Genomic DNA, 21,166 nt, shown 5'->3' on the forward strand with positions numbered 1-21,166 from the left:
TGGACACGCAATGCCCATGATATAAGATAATGATTTTTCTACATATTCCTTCCACGGGCAGGGTCTCCAAGGCAAGCAGCTCATCACTGCATTAACAAAATTCCCAACGCTTTACACAAAAGGGCTAAAATGTGGGGCAGCACAGTAACACTGTGGTTAGCACTGCTGCCTCACGGTGCTGAGGTGCCAGAATCAATCCCGGCCCTGGGTCATTGTCCGTATGGAGTTTGCACATTCTCCCCATGTCTGCGTGGGTCTCACCCCCACAACACAAAGATGTGCAGGGTAGGTGGATTGGCCGTGGCTAAATTGCCCCTTAATTGGGAAAAAAATAATTGGGTACTCTAAATTAAAAAAAAATAGAAGTGCAAGTTAATGACCAGGACTTTAAACTAGTTAAAGGGGCCAAGGGCTCAGGCAGAGTTTAGTAACATAATAGAACAGAGATTATTGAGGTGACAGGAATCTAACTTCAGGCAGAGCAAAAAAGGTGACAAATATGAGAAGGTCAATGCAGGACTGAGGGTGTTGTGCCTAAATGCGCACAGTATACGGAACAAAGTAAATGAGCTTGTTGCGCACATTGAAATTGGCCGGTGCGATGTTGTGGGCATCACCGAGACGTGGCTGCAAGGGGATCAAGGCTCGGATCTAAATATCCAAGGATATGTGTCCTATCAAAAGGACAGACAGATGGGCAGAGCAGGTGGGGTTGCATTGTTAATAAGGAATGAAATTAAATCGATAGCAAGAAGCGATATAGGATCAGAATTAATAGAATCTATGTGGGTCGAGTTGAGGAATTTCAAAGGAAAAAGACCTGATGGAAGTTATGTGCAGGCCCCCTAGCAATAGTCAGGATGTGGGGCAAAAAGTAAATCAGGAGATAGACAAAGCATGTAAAAAAGGCAAATCACAATTACCATAGATTAGAATAGAATCCCTACCATGCAGAAGGAGACCATTCGGCCCATTGAGCTTGCACTGACCCTTCGAATGACCACCATTCTAAGCCCAACCCCTCACTCTATTCCTGCAATCCCACCCTAAGGGATAATTTAAGCATGGCCAATCCACCTAACCTGCACATCTTTGGACTGTGGGAGGAAACCGGAGCACCCGGAGGAAACTCACGCAGACACGGGGAGAACGTCCAAATTCCACACAGACAGTTCCGAGGTCAGAATCGAACCCGAGTCCCTGGCGCTGAGACAGCAGTGCTAACCACCATGCTGCCCCAATGCGGGGTGGGGGGGGCTTCAATATCTTCAATATGCAGCGGGACTGGGGAAGTCAGGTTGGCAGTGGATCCCAAGAAAAGGAATTTGTGGAATTTCTAAGAGATGTTTTTTTGGAGCAGCTTGTGACAGAGCTCACTAGGGAACAGGCAATTCTGGATTTAGTGATGTGTAATGAGGCAGACTTGATTAAGGAACCCGCAGGCAGCAGTGACCACAATATGATAAAATTTACCCTGTGGAGGCATTGGTGGTGATCTTTCAGGAATCACTGGAGGCAGGAATGGTCCCAGAGGGCTGGAAAGTGGCAAATGTAACACCGCTGTTTAAGAAGGGAAGGAGGCAGAAGACAGGAAATTATAGGCCGGTTAGCCTGACTTTGGTCATTGTTAAGATTTTAGAGTCCATTAGTAAAGATGAGATTGCGGAGTACTTGGAAGCGCATGATAAAATAGGACTGAGTCAGCTCAGCTTTGTCAAAGGGAGGTCATGTCTGACAAACCTGTTAGAGTTCTTTGAGGAGGTAACGAGGAAGTTAGATAAAGGAGAACCAGTGAACGTGATTTATTTAGATTTCCAGAAGGCCTTTGACAAGGTGCCGTATAGGAGGCTATTAAATACGTGGTGTTAAGGGGAAGATCCTGGCATGGATGGAGGATTGACTGACTGGCAGAAGGAGAGAGTGGGGATCAAGGGGTCTTTTTCAGAATGACAGCCGGTGGCTAGTGGTGTGCCTCAGGGGTCTGTGCTGGGACCACGGCTTTTCACAATATACATTAATGATCTAGAAGAAGGAATTGAAGGCACGGTTGCTAAATTTGCAGATTATACAAAGATCTGTAGAGGGACAGGTAGTATTGAGGAAACAGAGGGCTGCAGAAGGACTTTGACAGGCTAGGAGAGTGGGCAAAGAAGTGGCAGATGGAATACAATGTGAAAAATTGTGAGGTTATGCACTTTGGTAGGACAAATGGAGGCATAGACTATTTTCTAAATGGGGAAATGCTTTGGAAATCTGAAGCATAAAGGGACTTGGGAGTCCGAGTTCAAGATCCGCTTAAGGTTAATGTGCAGGTTCAATTGGCAGTTAGGAATGCAATGTTAGCATTCATGTCGAGAAGGCCACACGAAAAGAGCAGGGATGTACTTCTGAGGGTGTAGAAGGCTCCATTTGGAGTATTGCGAGCAGTTTTGGGCCCTGTATCTAGAACAAAGAAATGTACAGCACAGGAACAGGCCCTTCGGCCCTCCAAGCCCGTGCCGACCATGCTGCCCGACTAAACTACAATCTTCTACACTTCCTGGGACCGTATCCCTCTATTCCCATCCTAGTCATGTATTTGTCAAGATGCCCCTTAAATGTCACTATCGTCCCTGCTTCCACCACCTCCTCCGGTAGCGAGTTCCAGGCACCCACTACCCTCTGCGTAAAAAACCTGCCTCGTACATCTACTCTAAACCTTGCCCCTCTCACCTTAAACCTATGCCCCCTAGTAATTGACCCCTCCACCCTGGGGAAAAGCCTCTGACTATCCACTCTGTCTATGCCCCTCATAATTTTGTATACCTCTATCAGGTCGCCCCTCAACCTCCGTCGTTCCAGTGAGAACAAACCGAGTTTATTCAACCGCTCCTCATAGCTAATGCCCTCCATACCAGGCAACATTCTGGTAAATCTCTTCTGCACCCTCTCTAAAGCCTCCACATCCTTCTGGTAGTGTGGAAGGAAGGATGTGGTGGCCTTGGAAAGGGTCCAGAGGAGGTTCACAAGAATGATCCCTGCAATGAAGAGCTTGTCGTATGAGGAACGGTTGAGGACTCTGGGTATGTACTTGTTGGAGTTTAGAAGAATGAGGGGGACCTTATTGAAACTTACAGGATACTGCGAGGCCTGGATAGAGTGGACGTGGAGAGGTTGTTTCCACCAGTAGGAGAGACTAAAACCTGAGGGCACAGCTAAATCACTGAGTGTCTTTAAGACAGATGTTGCGCGATGTTGTGGAGAACACAGCAGGCCACCATGATGCTGGCGACCCTCTCAGGGCCATACTGGAGGGTGCCTCCAAAGCGGTCCAGGCAGCTGAACCACATCTTCTGGAGGATGAAGCACCACTCGATCACGCTAAAGGTTGCTATATGGGCATCGTAGTGCGGGCCAACGCGTCAGTCTATTACCTTTGGGTAGACGTCAGCATCCACGACCGAAGTGCATAACTCCTGTCAACCAGCCGGGGGGGGGGGGGGGGGGGGGGGGGGCTGCGGCAACTAGGAGGTTACTGGTTGAATTCCAATATCCATTGTCTTCAGGGGTGAAAGGCCGACACGTTAGCATGGTGCACACCCCCGTACCCAACCAGACCCACTGGGCTACACGGTGGCCCCGGTTGACGCTGCGGGCCCTACCGCCACATGTTTACTGCCCCCCACATCTCCGGATCCCTGGCACCATCGTTGTCCGGCACCGTGAGGGCCTCTGGCCCTGACGCCCTCCCCTGCTGCCAAGGGTACCATCGGCTGTCACTGCCCTTTTACAGTGATTCGCTCCATGGCCCCCGCCTGGTGCCCCCGTAGTGGGCATTGCCCTTGAGTGGGCCGCGTGATGCTCTGCCGGTGGGATCGGAGGTGGGGCACCCATACTGCAGGTGTCACTCTACAGAACCAGTGGGCAAGGTGGGTGGTCAGTGGAGTGCGCAGCAAGATGGTTGCCTTGCAGGCCTTGGCAATAGCGGTCCATGCCTGGACACCGCCCCAGTCCCATGGGTGGTCACTCCAGCCACAGGGCCCGATACCACCTCACCCAACACCCTCCCCCCCCCCCCCCCCCCCCCCCCCGGCCCGGTCAGGGCTCCCCACCCCAGCCCGGCATCCGTCGGTGGCGCCTCTGTGTTCGATCTCCTCTCTCTCCATCATTAGCCACGACGCTGGTTCCATGATTTTTAAAAGCACAAGCGAATAATGGCATCGGTACCTTGGCCCAGCAGAGGCGGAGAATCGCGGAGAATACCAGTTCGGGCCCGCTAATGATATGCAAACGGTGTTTACTGTACGTGCATTCCTGACCGCATTGACGCCACTGTTGAGGTGATGGAGAATTGCGATTTGGTGTCAACTTGGCACCCATCGCGATTTTGGCGGCGGAACTGATTCTCCACCCAATTGCGTTTCACGATTTTCCCATCAGCCAACAGAGGATCCCGCCCGAAGTTCTTCCTCATCTCAGTCCTGAATGGCTTGCATCTTATTCTTAGGCTGTGACGTCCCCAACATCGGGAACATTCTTCCCGTATCTAGCCTGCCCAGTCCCATCTGGATTTTATATGTTTCTATGTGATGCCCTCTCCTTCTAAACTCCAGTGAGTACCAGCCCAGTTGATCCAATCCGGCCAATGTTTCATTCACCATTCTGGCTGTTTTTGGGTAGTGTAATCTCATGCACATTGAAGAACCAAAGATTGATACTTGTAGATAAAATGCTGTTATCAAGTATGCAGCACACAACCGACACACCCTTCCACAAAATGCTGGGCGTGTTGAAATCGTCAGTTACATTTTCATGGTTACACTGGTGCACATACCTGAAGCAGCTTGATGCTGTCGGGAATGATTTGTTGAAATTGAACCATCCATGTTACTTATTCCTGCAGCAATGGACAAGAGAGCAGTTTATATCCATATTGTACCTGCAGTGCTGGCTTTCTGGATCCAACGTAAGTATCAGTGTTGTCGGAACAGCGTAACAATAAATTGTTGCCCCAACTGAAAAGTAAAATTTCAAGGCTTGTCGAGTTTGAATACTATTCTTCTATATGTTCAGTACGTGTGGGTAAAAGGGAACCATTCAATTCTGTCTGGAACTAGCTATCTTACTCAGACAGTCCTGGAATAGTTACTGAGCAGTGAAATGTTAGAATGAAATGTTAGAATGTTTCATTCTCTCACTAATCCCTCTCCCATTTTTCTCTCTCTCCTTTTTTCCTCGTTCCCCTCCTGCTAATCTATCTCAGTCCTCTCACATTTCCCACTGTCCCTTTTCATGTGTGTCTCCTATTTTTGTCTCATTAATTTGTCTCCCCACAGGGAAGGAGGAGGCACAGTGGAGGAAAGCGCAGGGGGCGACCTACGAGTATGGGGAAAAGGCTAGTCGGATGCTGGCACACCGGCTCCGTAAGAGGATGGCAGCGAGGGAAATAGGGGGAGTCAAAGGTGGAAGGGGAGCCACGGTTCAGAGTGCGACGAAAATAAACGAGGTATTTAAGGCCTTTTATGAAGAGCTGTACAGATCCCAGCCCCCAGCGGGGGAAGAGGGGATGAGACGATTCCTAGATCAACTGAGATTCCCGAGGGTGGAGGAGCAAGAAGTGGCTGGTTTGGGGGCACCAATTGGGTTGGAGGAGCTGAGCAAGGGTTTGGGGAGCATGCAGGCGGGGAAGGCCCCAGGACCGGACGGATTCCCGGTGGAGTTCTACAGGAAGTACGTAGACCTGTTGGCCCCGCTACTGGTGAGGACCTTTAATGAGGCAAGAGAGGAGGGGACCCTTCCCCCGACAATGTTGGAAGCAACAATTTCCTTGATCCTAAAGCAGGACAAGGACCCACTGCAATGTGGATCGTACAGGCCGATCTCGCTCCTCAATGTGGATGCAAAGTTGCTGGCAAAAGTGCTGGCCACGAGGAGCGAGGACTGTGTCCCAGGGGTAATCCACGAGGACCAGACGGGATTTGTAAAGGGCAGGCAACTAAACACCAATGTGCGGCGGTTCTTAAACGTGATAATGATGCCATCGGAGGAGGGCGAGGCGGAGATAGTGGCAGCTATGGACGCGGAGAAGGCCTTTGACCGAGTAGAGTGGGAGTATCTCTGGGAGGTGCTGCGTAGGTTTGGGTTTGGGGGAGAGTTTATCAGTTGGGTTAAGCTCCTTTACAGAGTCCCGATGGCGAGTGTAGTGACGAACCGGCGGAGGTCGGAGTACTTTCGACTGTACCGAGGGACGAGGCAGGGGTGCCCCCTGTCCCCCCTGTTGTTCACATTGGCGATCGAACCATTGGCCATGTCATTGAGGGAGTCTAATAAATGGAGGGGGGTGGTCCAAGGGGGAGAAGAGCATCGGGTGTCGCTATATGCGGATGACCTGTTGCTGTACGTGGCGGATCCAATGGAGGGGACGGTGGAGGTCATGCAGACTCTAAGGGAGTTTGGGGAGTTTTCGGGCTATAAGCTCAATGTAGGGAAGAGTGAGCTCTTTGTATTACAGGCGGGGGACCAAGAAAGAGGGATAGGGGACCTACCGCTGAGGAGGGCGGAGGGGAGCTTTCGGTATCTGGGGATCCAGATAGCCAGGAGTTGGGGGACCCTACATAAACTGAATCTGACGAGGTTGGTGGAGCAAATGGAGGAGGATTTCAAAAGATGGGACATGTTACCGCTCTCGCTGGCGGGTAGAGTGCAGTCGGTCAAAATGGTGGTCCTTCCAAGGTTTCAGTTTGTGTTTCAGTGCCTTCCCATCGTGATCACTGAGGCCTTTTTTAAGAGAGTAGGCAGGAGTATTATGGGGTTTGTGCGGGCGAATAAGACCCCGAGAGTAAGGAGAGGGTTCCTGGAACGCAGTAGGGACCGAGGAGGGTTGGCGCTGCCAAACCTGGGGAGCTACTACTGGGCAGCAAATGTGGCGATGATCCGCAAGTGGGTTATGGAGGGAGAGGGGGCGGCATGGAAGAGGATGGAGATGGCGTCCTGTAAAGGAACGAGCCTGGGGGCGTTGGTGACGGCACCGCTGCCGCTCTCGCCGACAAAGTATACCACGAGCCCGGTGGTGGCCGCAACGCTAAGGATCTGGGGCCAGTGGAGACGGCACCGGGGTGCAATGGGAGCATCGGTGTGGTCCCCGATCAGGGGTAACCACCGGTTTGTCCCGGGGAAGATGGACGGGGGGTTCCAGAGTTGGCATCGGGCGGGGATTGGAAGAATGGGGGACCTGTTCATCGACGGGACGTTTGCGAGCCTAGGGGCACTGGAGGAGAAGTTCGAGTTACCCCCGGGAAATGCCGTTAGATATATGCAGGTGAGGGCTTTTGTGAGGCGACAGGTGAGGGAATTCCCGTTGCTCCCGGCACAAGAAGTTCAAGATAGGGTGATCTCGGGTGTATGGGTCGGGGAGGGCAAGGTGTCGGAAATACACCAGGAGTTGAAAGAAGAGGGGGAAGCGCTGGTAGAAGGGTTGAAGGGTAAATGGGAGGAGGAGCTGGGGAAGGAGATCGAGGAAGGTCTGTGGGCTGATGCCCTAGGTAGGGTTAATTCCTCCTCCTCGTGTGCCAGGCTCAGCCTGATACAATTTAAGGTGGTCCACAGAGCGCACTTGACGGGAGCGAGGTTGAGTAGGTTCTTTGGGGTAGAGGACAGATGTGGAAGGTGCTCAGGGAGTCCAGCGAACCATGTCCACATGTTCTGGACATGTCCGGCACTGGAGGGGTTCTGGAGAGGAGTGGCGGGAGCAATATCTCAGGTGGTGAAAGTCAGGGTCAAGCCAAGCTGGGGGCTAGCAATATTTGGAGTAGTGGACGAACCGGGAGTGCAGGAGGCGAAAGAGGCCGGCATTCTGGCCTTTGCGTCCCTAGTAGCCCGGCGAAGGATCTTGCTAATGTGGAAGGAGGCGAAGCCCCTCAGCGTGGAGGCCTGGATATATGATATGGCTGGGTTCATAAAGTTGGAGAGGATTACGTTCACCTTGAGGGTCTGCGCAGGGGTTCTACAGGCGGTGGCAACCGTTCCTAGACTATCTCGCGGAGCGTTAGAGGAAGGTCGGTCAGCAGCAGCAGCAACCTTGGGAGGGGGGGGGGGTGGAGGGGACGTCCTGGGAGGGAGAGGGAAAGGGGGGACTGCCTGGGAGGGTGGATGAGCAAGAGATAACATGAAGGGTTGGGGAAACTGGCACGTACGGGTGAGGGCCAGTGTACAAAGCTGTGTAAATATATCATTTTGCCATGTATATATCTTGCTCTGCGCGATTTCTCGTTTTTTTTGTTACGAGGGGGGGGTATTTTTAAAAATATATATATTTTATTAAAATTTTTCAAACAAAATTTTTTCCCTTTTTACAACTCAACAAGGGATTATACATTAACTGGTAAATAACATTATTTAAATAATATAGTGAACTAACAACAACAACTAAACAAAAAAAAAAAAAAAATAGCAAAAACACAAAATAGTGCTCCCCCCCCCCCTCCCCATTGGGTTGCTGCTGCTGTCATTTCTATCTTTTCATTATCGTTCCGCGAGATAGTCAAGGAACGGTTGCCACCGCCTGGAGAACCCCTGAGCCGATCCTCTCAACGCAAATTTTATTCGTTCCAGCTTTATAAACCCTGCCATGTCGTTTATCCAGGCCTCCACGCCCGGGGGTTTCGCTTCCTTCCACATGAGTAGAATCCTACGCCGGGCTACCAGGGACGCAAAGGCCAAAATATCGGCCTCTTTCGCCTCCTGCACTCCCGGCTCTTCCGCAACCCCAAATATAGCCAACCCCCAGCCTGGCTTGACCCGGACCTTCACCACCTTTGAGATTACCCTTGCCACGCCCCCCCAGAACTCATGCAGTGCCGGACATGACCAGAACATGTGTGTGTGGTTCGCCGAGCTTCCTGAGCACCTCCCACACCTGTCCTCCACCCTGAAAAACCTGCTCAGTCTTGCTCCCGTCATATGTGCTCTATGTAGAACCTTAAATTGAATCAGGCTAAGCCTGGCACACGAGGACGAGGAATTTACCCTACTTAGGGCATCAGCCCATAGCCCCAACTCAATCTCTTCCCCCAGCTCTTCTTCCCATTTTCCCTTCAGCTCCTCTATCATCGCCTCTCCCTCGTCCCTCATCTCCCAGTACATTTCGGACACTTTGCCCTCCCTGACCCATGCCCCCGAAATCACTCTATCTTGGATCCCCTGCGTCGGGAGCTGTGGAAATTCCCTCACCTGTATCCTCGTAAATGCCCTCACTTGCATATATCGGAAGGCGTTACCCGGGGGCAACTTATATTTTTCTTCCAGCGCTCCCAGACTTGCAAACGTCCTGTCTATTAACAGGTCCCTCAGCTTTCTAATTCCTGCTCGTTGCCAGCACTGGAACCCCCCATCCATCCTCCCTGGGACAAACCTGTGGTTATTCCTTATCGGGGACCACACCGAGGCACCCGTCACTCCCCTGTGTCGCCTCCACTGCCCCCAGATCCTCAAGGTTGCCACCACCACTGGGTTTGTGGTGTACCTTTTCGGGGAGAACGGCAGCGGCGCCGTCACCAGCGCTTTTAGGCTCGTTCCCTTACAGGACGTCATCTCCAGCTTCTTCCACGCTGCTCCCTCTTCCTCCCTCGTCCACTTACAGACCAACGACACATTGGCGGCCCAGTAGTAGTCGCTCAAACTCGGCAGCTTCAGTCCCCCTCTGTCCCTACTGCGCTGAAGGAACCCCCTCTTTACTCTCGGGGTCTTTCCTGCCCACACAAAGCTCGTAATGCTCCTGTCTATTTTTTTTAAAAAGGCCTTTGTGATCAGAATGGGGAGGCACTGGAACACGAAAAGAAACCTCGGGAGAACCACCATTTTAACTGCCTGCACTCTGCCCGCCAGCGACAGCGGCACCATATCCCACCTCTTAAAGTCCTCCTCCAACTGCTCCACCAATCGCGTCAGGTTATGTCTATGCAGGGTTCCCCAGTTCCTGGCCATCTGGATCCCCAGGTATCGGAAGTTCCTTTCCACTGAGGGAGGGGTTATTGTTTGTAAGGGAGAAAAATTGTGTTAAAAAACTTTAATAAATATATATATATTTTTTTAAATTAATTTGTCTCCCAAAACTCACATGCTCTACTCTCTCCTCTCTTTAATTCCTATCCTCGCTCCTTTTTGACCCTCTTCCTTTCCCTGTCTCTTGTTCCACTCCTTTCTTCTCATCTCCTTCTCTCTCCCTCCCTTAAATGTTCCTTCACTTTTAGTTCCATTTCTCTCTCTGCCACTCTAATGCTTTTATTTTCTATACCCATCCTTTCGGTCTTCATCCTCCTGTTTATCGTGATCTTTCTGTGGAACTCTCGTTTTTCTCTTCTCCTGTCTCTTGTTCCTCCCCATTTGTGTTTGAGCCGACTAGCATAATTGTACACTTCATAAACAGCAAAAATTCAAAGAAAACAAACAAGCAAAACAGTTCAGGCTTAGAAGTAATAAATTAATTATCTTTACTGAGGATATGCTGCCATTAGGAAAATGATCAGTAAGTAGTGTGTCATGTGAGAGTACCTTTAAGAAATGGGTGCTTAAGGAATGTACCTTTAAGAAATGGGTGTTTATCAGTGATGTCAGAGTGTAGGTGGAGCTGGGCTGTGTCAGCTTTTTACTTTCATTTTAGGCTGTTTGCTGCAGGGTGTGTTTTAGTTTTGTTTTCAGTGTTGGAGCTGAGTCCAGACCAAGCAGGTGTACTGCTGTTCTCTCTGCCATCAAAAGACTATCTCTTGATCAGTTGGTGAATTCAGAATTATAAATGTTCTCAGTAGTGAATGTAAACCTACTGTGCTTCTATTTAAAAGTCTTGAGCAGATTGTGGTTGCTTTTCAGCTGTGGTATTTCAGTTAAGTCGGGAGTGTGTTGTGGACAATGGATCTTTCAGAGGGTCTGAGGTTTTTGGGGGTGGAGACAGTCACATGCAGTATCTTACGGACAGAGACTAAAAACTGGTGGAATCTTCTTGTCCAAACTGAACGGTTGGAGGTCTGCTGGACCCCAGGACCCAGCTGGCTCCCAGTCAGAGGCGAAGCCTCTGGAACAGGTTAATCCGGAGCTGATGTAGATGTTAGGGAGCGGCCAGGACATTCAGAAGGAGATGTCAGCGACATTCCAGTAGGTCCATCATCGATTGAAGGCATCCCAAAGGCTACAGGCGCAGGAGATAGCACAGGCAATACGTGGCACTGAGGCCAAAACTGCCAGGATGGCGGCCGCAGTGGAGAGCCTGGTGCACAACATCAGCAGCATGAGTGAATGTGTCCAAGGCATTGCGCAGTCGGTGAAGGCCATGGCTGTGGGCTTCAGTAGACTGTTTGACTCGATGGGGGACGAGACCCAGTACCAGGCGGACCTTGATGAGGCGCTGGGGGACATGTCCCAGTCGCAGTTGGGCATTGCCAAGGCACTGCAGAGCATGTCCCAGTCGCTGAGAGCATCGATATTGGGGAGCTGCCAGAACTGGGAAGGCCAGATGATGCAGGGGCAGCCAGGGCTTGATCCAGCTGCCCGCAGTCCTGAGTGAACCCCAGGGCCCTATGGGCACCGACTGGGAGATGGGGCACTGGTGCCAACACGGACCTGTCCCATGGAGTGGCGATGTTGGCCACCAGCTTCTCCGAGTTTCACCCCGTCGACTCTCGCAGTCAGCATCATCTACAGTGCAGCACGGCTGTGCGTGTGCATCCCTCAAGTGTGCATCCCTCCGGCCCCAGAGCCCCCAGAGGACACCCGCGAGGGGCACGGAAGGCCACGGGTCGTGGTAAGCAGCTGGCTGCCTCCACCTCAGATGTGCATCCTGGGGACACCTAGACGCAGTTGGAGAGGAAGGAAGGCTAAACACGTCGAGGATCACTGAGGGCACTGGGAGGGGGGGGGGGGGGGGGGGAAAGAGGCGATAGTGGGGAAAGTGGGGTAGAACCATTGGGAATGTGGGGTAGTGTTGGACACTTGTGTGAAACATTAAAAAACGTTCACAACCAGTATGATGCCTCTGACACTTTCTTCCGCTATATGGGCTGACCTCCGAAGCCTTGCGCCATCTCCCCAGCCATGGGTGGCCTGCCCACCTCCCTCCTCTCCCCTGGCACACCGCGTGCGGGTGATAGGTGTGAGCGAACACTCAGCAGATAGGCAGGGGTCAGACTATGGCATAGATGGAGGAGAACCAGCGCACGGCTCTCTGCAAATTATCATCACCACATTGCCCTCGGCAGTGACCCGCTGACGATGCCGACACACTTCCAGCACCCAAGATTGATATAACAGAGGCATTGGAAGGGTGGGAAATGGGGACAGGAGGGGGTGGAGCGAGGAGTTGAAGTTGTAGCCACCTAAAATGGCTGATTCCCTATTAATTTGGCCAAAACCCGATATAAAATGGCTAACCGAAAAGGCTGATGGGAAAAGCAGCCAATAGGACACAAACGGACAGCTGCAGACAGATCAGTGTATTCGGCTCTGGGGAAGTCGGCCCAGACCGATACCTGCGACCATTAGCAGCACATCAACCCAGACATCTGCAGTTTAATCGGCTATCCCCGGGAACAATTGCAACATATTAGCAATTGAATGCCGGGCCAGACCTCTCGGTGCCTGCAGTGGCCGAGACAAAGACAGGTGAACGACCACCCCCCGATCGAGGAATCGCCCCATTATTGGAGCATATCGAACCCAGTGATTGGGAACAAGTCCAATCACTTGGGACTCAGGGTCAAGGGCCGCCCCGAGAGGCGGGAAGCCCCTGGGCCCTATAAATTGAGGGGCCAAGTTCAGATCTCTCTCTCTCTCCCTTCTTCTCCTGCTCGTAACCTTCGCAAGAACATCGACCAGAAACAGTAAGTCTGACTGCAGCGATCGCTACCCGATAGAGACTCCTAGCCATCGACCCGTGTCAGCCTTTTGAATCCCGCAGACCAGACCCAATTCGATAAACCATTCGTTTCCCTGACCTGGTGGGCCATCCCCAAAAGTTAAGTATTGGCCAGTAGTGGTAGGTAGTGATATAGATAGTAGGATTATTGTGTAAACATTACTTGTTGTATATAATCAATGACCGTTGATTTCAATCTTACTAAGCGGTGTGCTGACTTATTAATCATAACTCGAGCTTGAACCACGTGGCGGTATCAGAAAGATACCTGGCGACTCGTGAGCAAAGGTGACATAATCAGAGCTAATAAAACTAAGGCTAAAAAGAGCAACAAAGTACCGCTTCCTTTGTGAAGCGGGTGAGCATGAGGACCTCCCTGACTGTCAGGGCTTGCTGGACCCTGGCCTCCACTGCCTCATCTGGAGCCTCCGGCCTGTCCTCCAGTTCCTCCCTGGGATCGTACTCCTCCCCCTACTGGTCCGGCACCTCCTCACCATCCTCCGTCTTCAGGTCAAGTCTGATGAAGGAGCTGTGCTCTGAAAGCTAGTGATTACAAATAAACTTGTTGGACTTTAACCTGGTGTCTTAAGACTTCTCACTGTGCCGAGCCCAATCCAGTCCGTCTACACCACATCATCATTCTCATCCTCCTCGGAGGTGGCCACAGGTTGCCCATCCTCCACCCCCAGCACGTCGCCCCGCTGCTGAGCCAGATTGTTGTGGGCACAGGCGGCCACCACGAAGCAGGCGACCTTTTGCGGAATGTACTGCAGGGCACCACCTGAGCGGTTGAGGCATTGGAACCACATTTTGAGCAGTCCGGTGGCCGCATGGGTCTCCGCAACGGCCTCCGGCCTCCTTACTGGAGTCATTAGCCAGGTCCTAAGAACCAACTGGCCATCCTGGGGTGGTCCTCGAAGAGGCAGGGGTGTATGGCAGTCCCAAGATGCAGCCGTCTTGCACACTCCCTGGGAAGTGTGCACACACGTGTTTGAGCATGATTTTAAGGTGGTGGTCGCAGACGTGTTATTCAGGGAGTGGAACCCCTTCCTATTATTGCAGGGCACTGTCAGATGATCTGGTGCACACAGGGTGACATGCGTTCAGTCTACTGGGAGTGTCTCCCAGGGGAATCGGAGACGCCCAGGTGGTTGCCCTCTAGGCAGGTTGGCTCCCTGGCACTTCTGGTGCCACCTGGGCAACCTGGCAGTGCCAGCTGGGTGCCAGCCTGGTACTGCCAAGGTGCCCAGGTGTCACAGCCAGGCGAGCAGTGCCAAGGTGCATTTTCTCTCCCCTGGGATTGGTCCTGGGAGTGCCGTGCCCATATGAAGGGGGGGGGGGGGGGGGGGGTGCCTGAGGACACTCTTAGAGGTGAGTTGGGTGGTGGGAGGTGCGGGGGTCCCACCAGGGAGCTTGACAGATCAGGACTCCATTTAAAAATGGCATCCCGATCTTCTCCAGCACTGAGGAGTTCCAGCGAGTACAGGAAACGTGCGGCCTCGGCAGGGCGTTCCCCACTGAGGACCCAGATTGCAACAAAGTCCCAATAGATAGCATAATGTTTCTTGGCGCTGCTAGCACTGGAAAACACCCGCCTAAACGTGCTCGGCCTGGGTCTCTGTTGCAATTTGATTAGATAGCACCCAATATGTTGAATATGGTGAAATATAACAAAAGAGGAAAATGTTACCTTTCCAATCTGTAATAAGTTAGTAGTTAAAATGTTTACAGTATTGAAATTGGTTGTATTTTGCTGGTGTTGTGGAAAAGCCGTGTCCAAATGTTTTTTTCATTTTAGGGAGGAGGTGCCATGAAGACTAACTTTACAAGATAATTATGTTTTTAAAAGTACCTTAAAGTTAAAGAAAAACTGTTTGTTCCGAAAAGGGGAGAAGTGAATTTTTGGTTAAGCCTCAGTTCAGAGAAATCCCCAGGTGATCTCAGTTGCCGGGGGAGAGAAACACAAATAAAAACACGTTAACATGTTCAGTATCAGGGACAGCACAATTCACCATTCAGTGCGATTGGTCTCTAAGAGGTTGTAACATACATCACTACATTTGGCCAGGACGAGAGCCAATTGTGAATTAGCTAAAAGTGGAGATAGTCAGGTATAAAAATGTAAAAAATAATTTGACTAACTGAAGGTTTCTTTTCATTTGAACCTATCTAAGGAACTTCACAATTTTATTGTTTGCCTTCCATGTTGCAGTCATGGTTGGCTCATTATTTGGTATTTTTCTAATGCTGCTTATTGAACACAAGGCTGAATGAAGACTTCTACCATTTACAGCTCCTTACACTTTTACAGGAAGTTTAAACTCTAATCAATAGGCAAACACACATTTATTAGTCTCAGTTTTTCAAAGCAGTTTGTGGATTTGAATTCTTAGCCACCGCCTGTTATTTTCTTTGCAATCCAGTTTTAATTTTAATCAGGGGCAGCACGGTAGCATGGTGATTAGCACAATTGCTTCACAGCTCCAGGGTCTCAGGTTCGATTCCCGGCTTGGGTCACTGTCTGTGTGTAGTCTGCACGTTTTTCCCCGTGTCTGCGTGGGTTTCCCCCGGGTGCTCAGGTTTCCTCCCACAGTCCAAAGATGTGCAGGTTAGGTGGATTGGCCGTGATAAATTGCCCTTAGTGTTGGGTGGGGTTACTGGGTTATGGGGATAGGGTGGAGGTGTTGACCTTGGGTAGGGTGCTCTTTCTAAGAGCCGGTGCAGACTCGATGGGCTGAATGGCCTCCTTCTGCACTGTAAAGTCTATGATAAATTCTATGATAAATTTCCATGTCTTTCCCACTGTAAAAGTGCATGGTTTCAAAATGAAACTGTAGTTACTGTGGGGAGTTAACTGGTGAGTGCTGTCATTAAATGTATTTCCTTTTCTTTCATCTTTTGTGATTTGTTTCCTTAGCAGCAATTGTAACTGGATTTGAGATCACGCTCAACACAAACCCCCCAGCTGTGGAATTTGGAGCTTCTTTCGAGATGAACTGCACTACGACATGTCCAGACCCAATAATCAACGTGGAATATAAACCGGGGATACATCCCAACAGAACAACTGGCAGTAATTGGATCACAGACTATTTCCCGAGTGTGCAGGCATGGGATTTTACAGCACCATGTAATATGATCTGTAAATCACAGAATAATAGCGCAGATGAGCAGAAAAAGGTGGTCACAGTATACAGTAAGTGAAAAGGCTTGCTCTAACATATTGGCTTACCTGACAATAAAGGAAAGTAGCGACAGGAGAAGGTCTTCTTTATAGAGAAGCAGGATATATCTGATTTAATGTTGCCTGTTGCTGGTCAGATCTGAACTGTACTGATTTAATTGACAGTCATTGTTTGAAATTGAAGCAAGGAAATGAGGCCGAAGAGTTTGGAGCAGGAAGATCATGGGCAGCATTCTCCATCTGCTGAAGCCAAAAATCGCAAAATGCAATTGGGCGGAGAATTGGATCCGATGCCAACAGCGTGATTCTCTGTCACCCTGACAGCTGCGTCAGTGCGTATCAGAGCGCATGTACAGTAGACACCACTTGCATATCATTAGTGGGCCCGACCCGGTAATCTCCGGGGCCTCCGCGGTGCTCCGCCTCCGATGGGCCGAGTTCCCGACGGCACGGTTAATTGTGCTTTTAAAAATAGTGACCCTGGCGTGGTGACTGATGAAGGAGAGAGAGAGGAGGAAGGAAGAAAAAGAGAGGAGCGACTACGGGCAGCACGGTTCAATTCCCGTACCAGCCTCCCCGAACAGGCGCTGGAATGTGGCGACTAGGGGCTTTTCACAGTAACTTCATTTGAAGCCTACTTGTGACAATAAGCAATTTTCATTTTTCATAATCGCTTATTTTCACAAGTAGGCTTCGATGAAGTTCCTGTGAAAAGCCCCTAGTTGCCACATTCCAGCGCCTGTTCGGGGAGGTCGGTACAGGAATTTAACCCGCGCTGCTGGCATGAAGGGTCTGCTCGAGGAGGAGGAGTAAGCTGCAGCAGCAGAGCATGCAACAGCAGAGCGGGCAGCAGCGGAGCGGGCAGCAGAGGGAAAGGTGGCAGCCGCCAGGATGGAGAGCGAGCCACCCAACAGGCCAAGGTCCCACCTGAGGCCTGATATGTACTGGCACCACCTGCCAGTTGAGGACCTGCCAGACCGGGCATGCCATCGAAGGCTCCGGCTGAGCAGGGGGGCAGTGCGACATATCTACCAGACGATGGCACACCTGGCACAGCGGGGGTCTCCCGGTTGTCCTGAACTTTTACATGACGGGGTTTGTCTGTGCAGCGAGTGGGGAATCGGTCCGGGATCTCACAGACCTTGGTGCACAGGAGCATCCACGCCGTCACGGAGGCCCTATATGGCCCAGTCGGCTCAATACATCCACTTCAATGTGGACCAAGCCCACCAGGCTGCCCGAGCAGCGGGGTTTGCTGCCATTGCCGGGATGCCCCAGGTCCAGGGGGTGATTGACAGGATGCATGTCCCCTACGACCTGCAGCTGACAGACTGATCTTCACAAACCAAAAGGGGTTCCACTCGATGAATGTGCAGCTGATAAGTGACCATCAGCTACGCATCATCCACGTCTGTGCCCGATACCCAGGCACACTTGACGATTCCTGACATGTTTAGAATGCCCCCCACCCCGGCTGGGGTTGTTGACTCCTGGGTGTCAGGGGTTATCCACTGTGATCATGGCTGATGAAGCCTATCCGGAGGCCACAGACAAACGCGGAGGCCAGCTACATCGATGCCCATGCAGGACTTGGTCCGTGATCGAGTGGTGCTTCAGCCTCCTGAAGATGTGGTCCAGGTTCCTGGGCCGCTCTGGAGGGGCCCTCTAGTATGATGCTCTTGAGGGTCGCCACCATCGTGGAGGCCTGCTGCGTCCACCACAACATCACGCAGCACAGATGCTGGAGGAGGAACAGGAACACCAGGCCTCATCTGACGAGAGGATGCAGAGGAGGGCGAAGATGGGCAGGTTGCCACAGTGGCAACAGGTGTTTAATGTAAGCAAATTTGACAGATTTGAGCCCTAGCCCCTATATCTAAACTGATTTCGGAGTGTGGTAGTGTGTAGGAATTGCCCCGAGCTTCCTGGCACTCGGCCTAGACGCACTGGAAGCCAGGAGGAATGTCCTGTCCCCCCCGAGGGCCCAGGAGGGTGAGCCGTAGGGCAGCCAGTGCTGCCTGGGGCAGCTGTGATCTCGGGGAGTGTGACCAGGAGGACTGGCCTCCAGTGCTGAAAAAAGTTCAATGATCTACACCAGGCAGCATGAGTGAATAGACACCAACGCCTTCCACCCCACCTAAGGGAGTATCACCCATGGGGCTGTTCTCCTTGCTGCCATCTTGTTGGCTGGGATGGTGTGTGAGGGGAGGGGAGAATTGTTTTCGTGCTGCTTCATCTTGTCAGCATTTGGGTGTCAATTGCGAAGCCGGCGAATGAGGCACTGTTTCGCATTAGAATCAATTGTGTTCCACGTGGCACCGGTGCTAGCCCCTTAATGGTAGCAGAATTGTGATCCACGTGGCACCGGTGCTAGCCCCTTAATGGTAGCGGAATCGGTGCAGGTGCGGCACCAGTTTTTCGTAGAAGTCCATGGATTCTGCGACAACACTTTGTCTCAGAAATGAGAATCCTGCCGCACGATTTTTACTCCATAGAGTCACAGTCCTGCATACGCACTTGTCTAAGAAGGAAGTTTTGTCAGTAACTGGATTTGAATCACATGTTGAAAGGAGACTAATATGAATATCCAGACTGTAATAACTCCAAAGGAAACTATCATAAACATAAACTGGATTTATTTACATATCTATACAAGTTACAAATTATTCTTGTACCTCATTCCCAGTGGAGACCCTACTGAGAGAATAGATCTGACCAGTCTCAGACTGGAGCCTGCATTTATCCTCTAGTCTCACGAGCCCCTGCTGGGTCTGTGTCCCCTCCTGGGGAATTCATATTTAATAAGCCCTCATGATCTCATGGTGGTTTTAACACAGATATATTCAGTGAATTATGTTAATTGTAATTCTCCTTTAACAGATCGAGAGATAAACATTACTTCACCTCCGGAAGTGCTGGAAGTTAACAGAACGTATAGTCTGGAGTGCATTGGTCCGAGGGTCTATCCAAACAATAAACTCATCCTCACATGGCTGAGAGGGAGTGAGACTCTTCAGATTAATTCCACAGGAGAACAAGGTTTCCCGGATGAAGATATAAGATTGAGGAATGTCTTCAGTTTCACTGCCAGTGTGTCAGATGATGGACAGGAGTACACCTGCTTGGCAGAAGTGGACCTGGGCTCTAACAGCACAAAACCAATCGCAAACTGCTCTGTGACTCTGCGAGCTCACTGTAAGTTCCTCTCGAGTGTGTACTAATTTGTTTGTTTTCTCTGTCTGAGAATGAGCGAAATGTTCACATTTGTAGATAAAGAAATCAGAACACGCTCGAGGTCTGCGTTTGTTCTGGTCAGGGAGGTCGATAAACTGGGAGATTGAACCACCAAGTGAGAGATATATTTTAATTAGAAGAATGCAAATTCTAGAACCTGCGGGATTCTCCCCTAACCGGCGGGGCGGGCCGTACCAGTGCCGAGGAGAGACATGAACCACTCCGCCGTCGGGCCACCCAAAGATGCGGAATCCTCCGCACCTTCAGGGGCTAGGCTGGCCCCGGCGGGGTTGGCACCGTGCCAACCGGTGCCGAAGGGCCTCGGTCAGCCGGCACGAGTTGGCGCATGCGCGGGAGCATCAGCGTGTGCTGGCGTCATCCCAGTGCATGCGCAGGGGGGGTTCTTCTCCGTGCCGCCCATGACGGACCGTTACACCGGCCCGCGCGGAAGGAAAGAGTGCCCCCACGGCACAGGCCCGCCCACGGATCAGTTGGCCCCGATCGTGGGCGAGGCCACCGTGGGGGCCCACCCCGGGGCTAGATCCCCCCGCGCTCCCCAGAGACGGGTCCCGCCGGTACGGACTGGTGGAACATACACCGGCAGGACCCGCCGAAAACGAGCGACTATTCGGCCTAACGCGGGCCGGAGATTCGCCGGGGGGGCCGCTGCCAACGGCCTCCGACCGGCGCGGCGCTATTCCCGCCCCCGCAAAAAAAAAAACCCCGCGATTCACCGGCCCGGCGGGGGGGGCGGAGAATCCAGTGAGGGAAACAAATAACATGGTTGCAATTCTCCCCCGAAAATTCAGAGTTCATTTGTAGCTGTCTTTCAGGGAGTTTCCCGCCGGCTCGGTCAGCGAGTTCCCCACGTTATTCTATTCTGCTCGGGCACGATTCTCCGGCCTCTTTAATAATAATCTTTATTGTCACAAGTAGGCTTACATTAACATTGCAATGAGGTTACTGTGAAAATCCCCCAGTCACCACATTTCAGTGCTTGTTCAGGTACACTGAGGGACAATTCAGAATGTCCAAATTACCTCACAACACGTCTTTCGGGACTTGTGGGAGGAAACCGGAGCACCCGGAGGAAACCCACGCAGACACGGGGAGAACGTGCAGACTCCGCACAGACAGTGACCCAGCGGGGAATCGAACTTGGGTCCCTGCCGCTGTGAAGCAACAGTGCTAACCACTGTGTTACTGTGCTGCTCCCAAGTGGATTCCCGTGGGCGGGCGGGCCATGTAGCATGTGGGAGTCATTGCCGAGCATCCCAATCACATCTTGATGCAAGGACACTGTGCAAGAGGCAACACCACACACACACAGCAGCCAACATCCGAACACCCAGGGGATGGGACAGGGCTCCGGATACATGTCCACGGCTGGAGGGTGGTTTGGGTGCCGTGGAGAGGAAGAGATGCCTGGAGAGATGGGCAAAGGGTTCAGAGGTTAGTCCACATTGCGGAAAGTAACAGAGGCATCATATTGGTTGTGCACAAAATTGTTCATTGTGTTTGACAATTCCCCACGCTCCTGATGGTGCTGCCCCTCCCCCACCCTTCTTACCCACTACGTACCCCCTCCACACCCTTCACCCCTCCCCCAGTGTCCTCAGTGATCCTCGATGTGCTTAGCCCTCCTACTACATCTAGGTGTGTCCCTAGGATGCACATCTGAGGTGGACAGCCAGCTGCTTACCGCATCACGTGACCTTCAGTGCCCCTGGTGGGTGTCCTCTAGGGATTCTGAGGACGGAAGGACCCAGCTCACTGGTCGACGGCACATGCACAGCTGTGCCACCCTGTCCCGTGTGCTGGCTGTGCAGCCTCATAAGAGGGGTGGAACTCGGGGGAGCTGGTGGCCA

At 51.7% G+C, this 21,166-nt stretch overlaps 1 protein-coding gene across 10 annotated transcripts in view; it reads left to right on the forward strand.

The window, feature by feature from the left end:
* Window positions 1-4,814: 4,814 nt before the first annotated feature.
* Window positions 4,815-21,166, forward strand: part of LOC140403142 (intercellular adhesion molecule 5-like) — an 87,522-nt gene continuing 71,170 nt past the window's right edge. For 8 of the 10 annotated variants that reach the window (XM_072490809.1, XM_072490813.1, XM_072490812.1 and 5 more), the window contains exons 1-3: window positions 4,820-4,945; window positions 15,798-16,076; window positions 18,945-19,259. In XM_072490809.1, the coding sequence (XP_072346910.1) occupies window positions 4,864-4,945; window positions 15,798-16,076; window positions 18,945-19,259 (676 nt within the window). In that variant the 5' untranslated portion in view covers window positions 4,820-4,863. Of the gene's footprint in view, window positions 4,946-15,797; window positions 16,077-18,944; window positions 19,260-21,166 lie in introns of all 10 variants that reach the window. The other 2 variants (XM_072490810.1, XM_072490815.1) reach the window with 2 other exon arrangements.

The sequence above is a fragment of the Scyliorhinus torazame genome, chromosome 27, assembly GCF_047496885.1.
Source record: "Scyliorhinus torazame isolate Kashiwa2021f chromosome 27, sScyTor2.1, whole genome shotgun sequence".
NCBI classification, from domain to species: domain Eukaryota; kingdom Metazoa; phylum Chordata; class Chondrichthyes; order Carcharhiniformes; family Scyliorhinidae; genus Scyliorhinus; species Scyliorhinus torazame.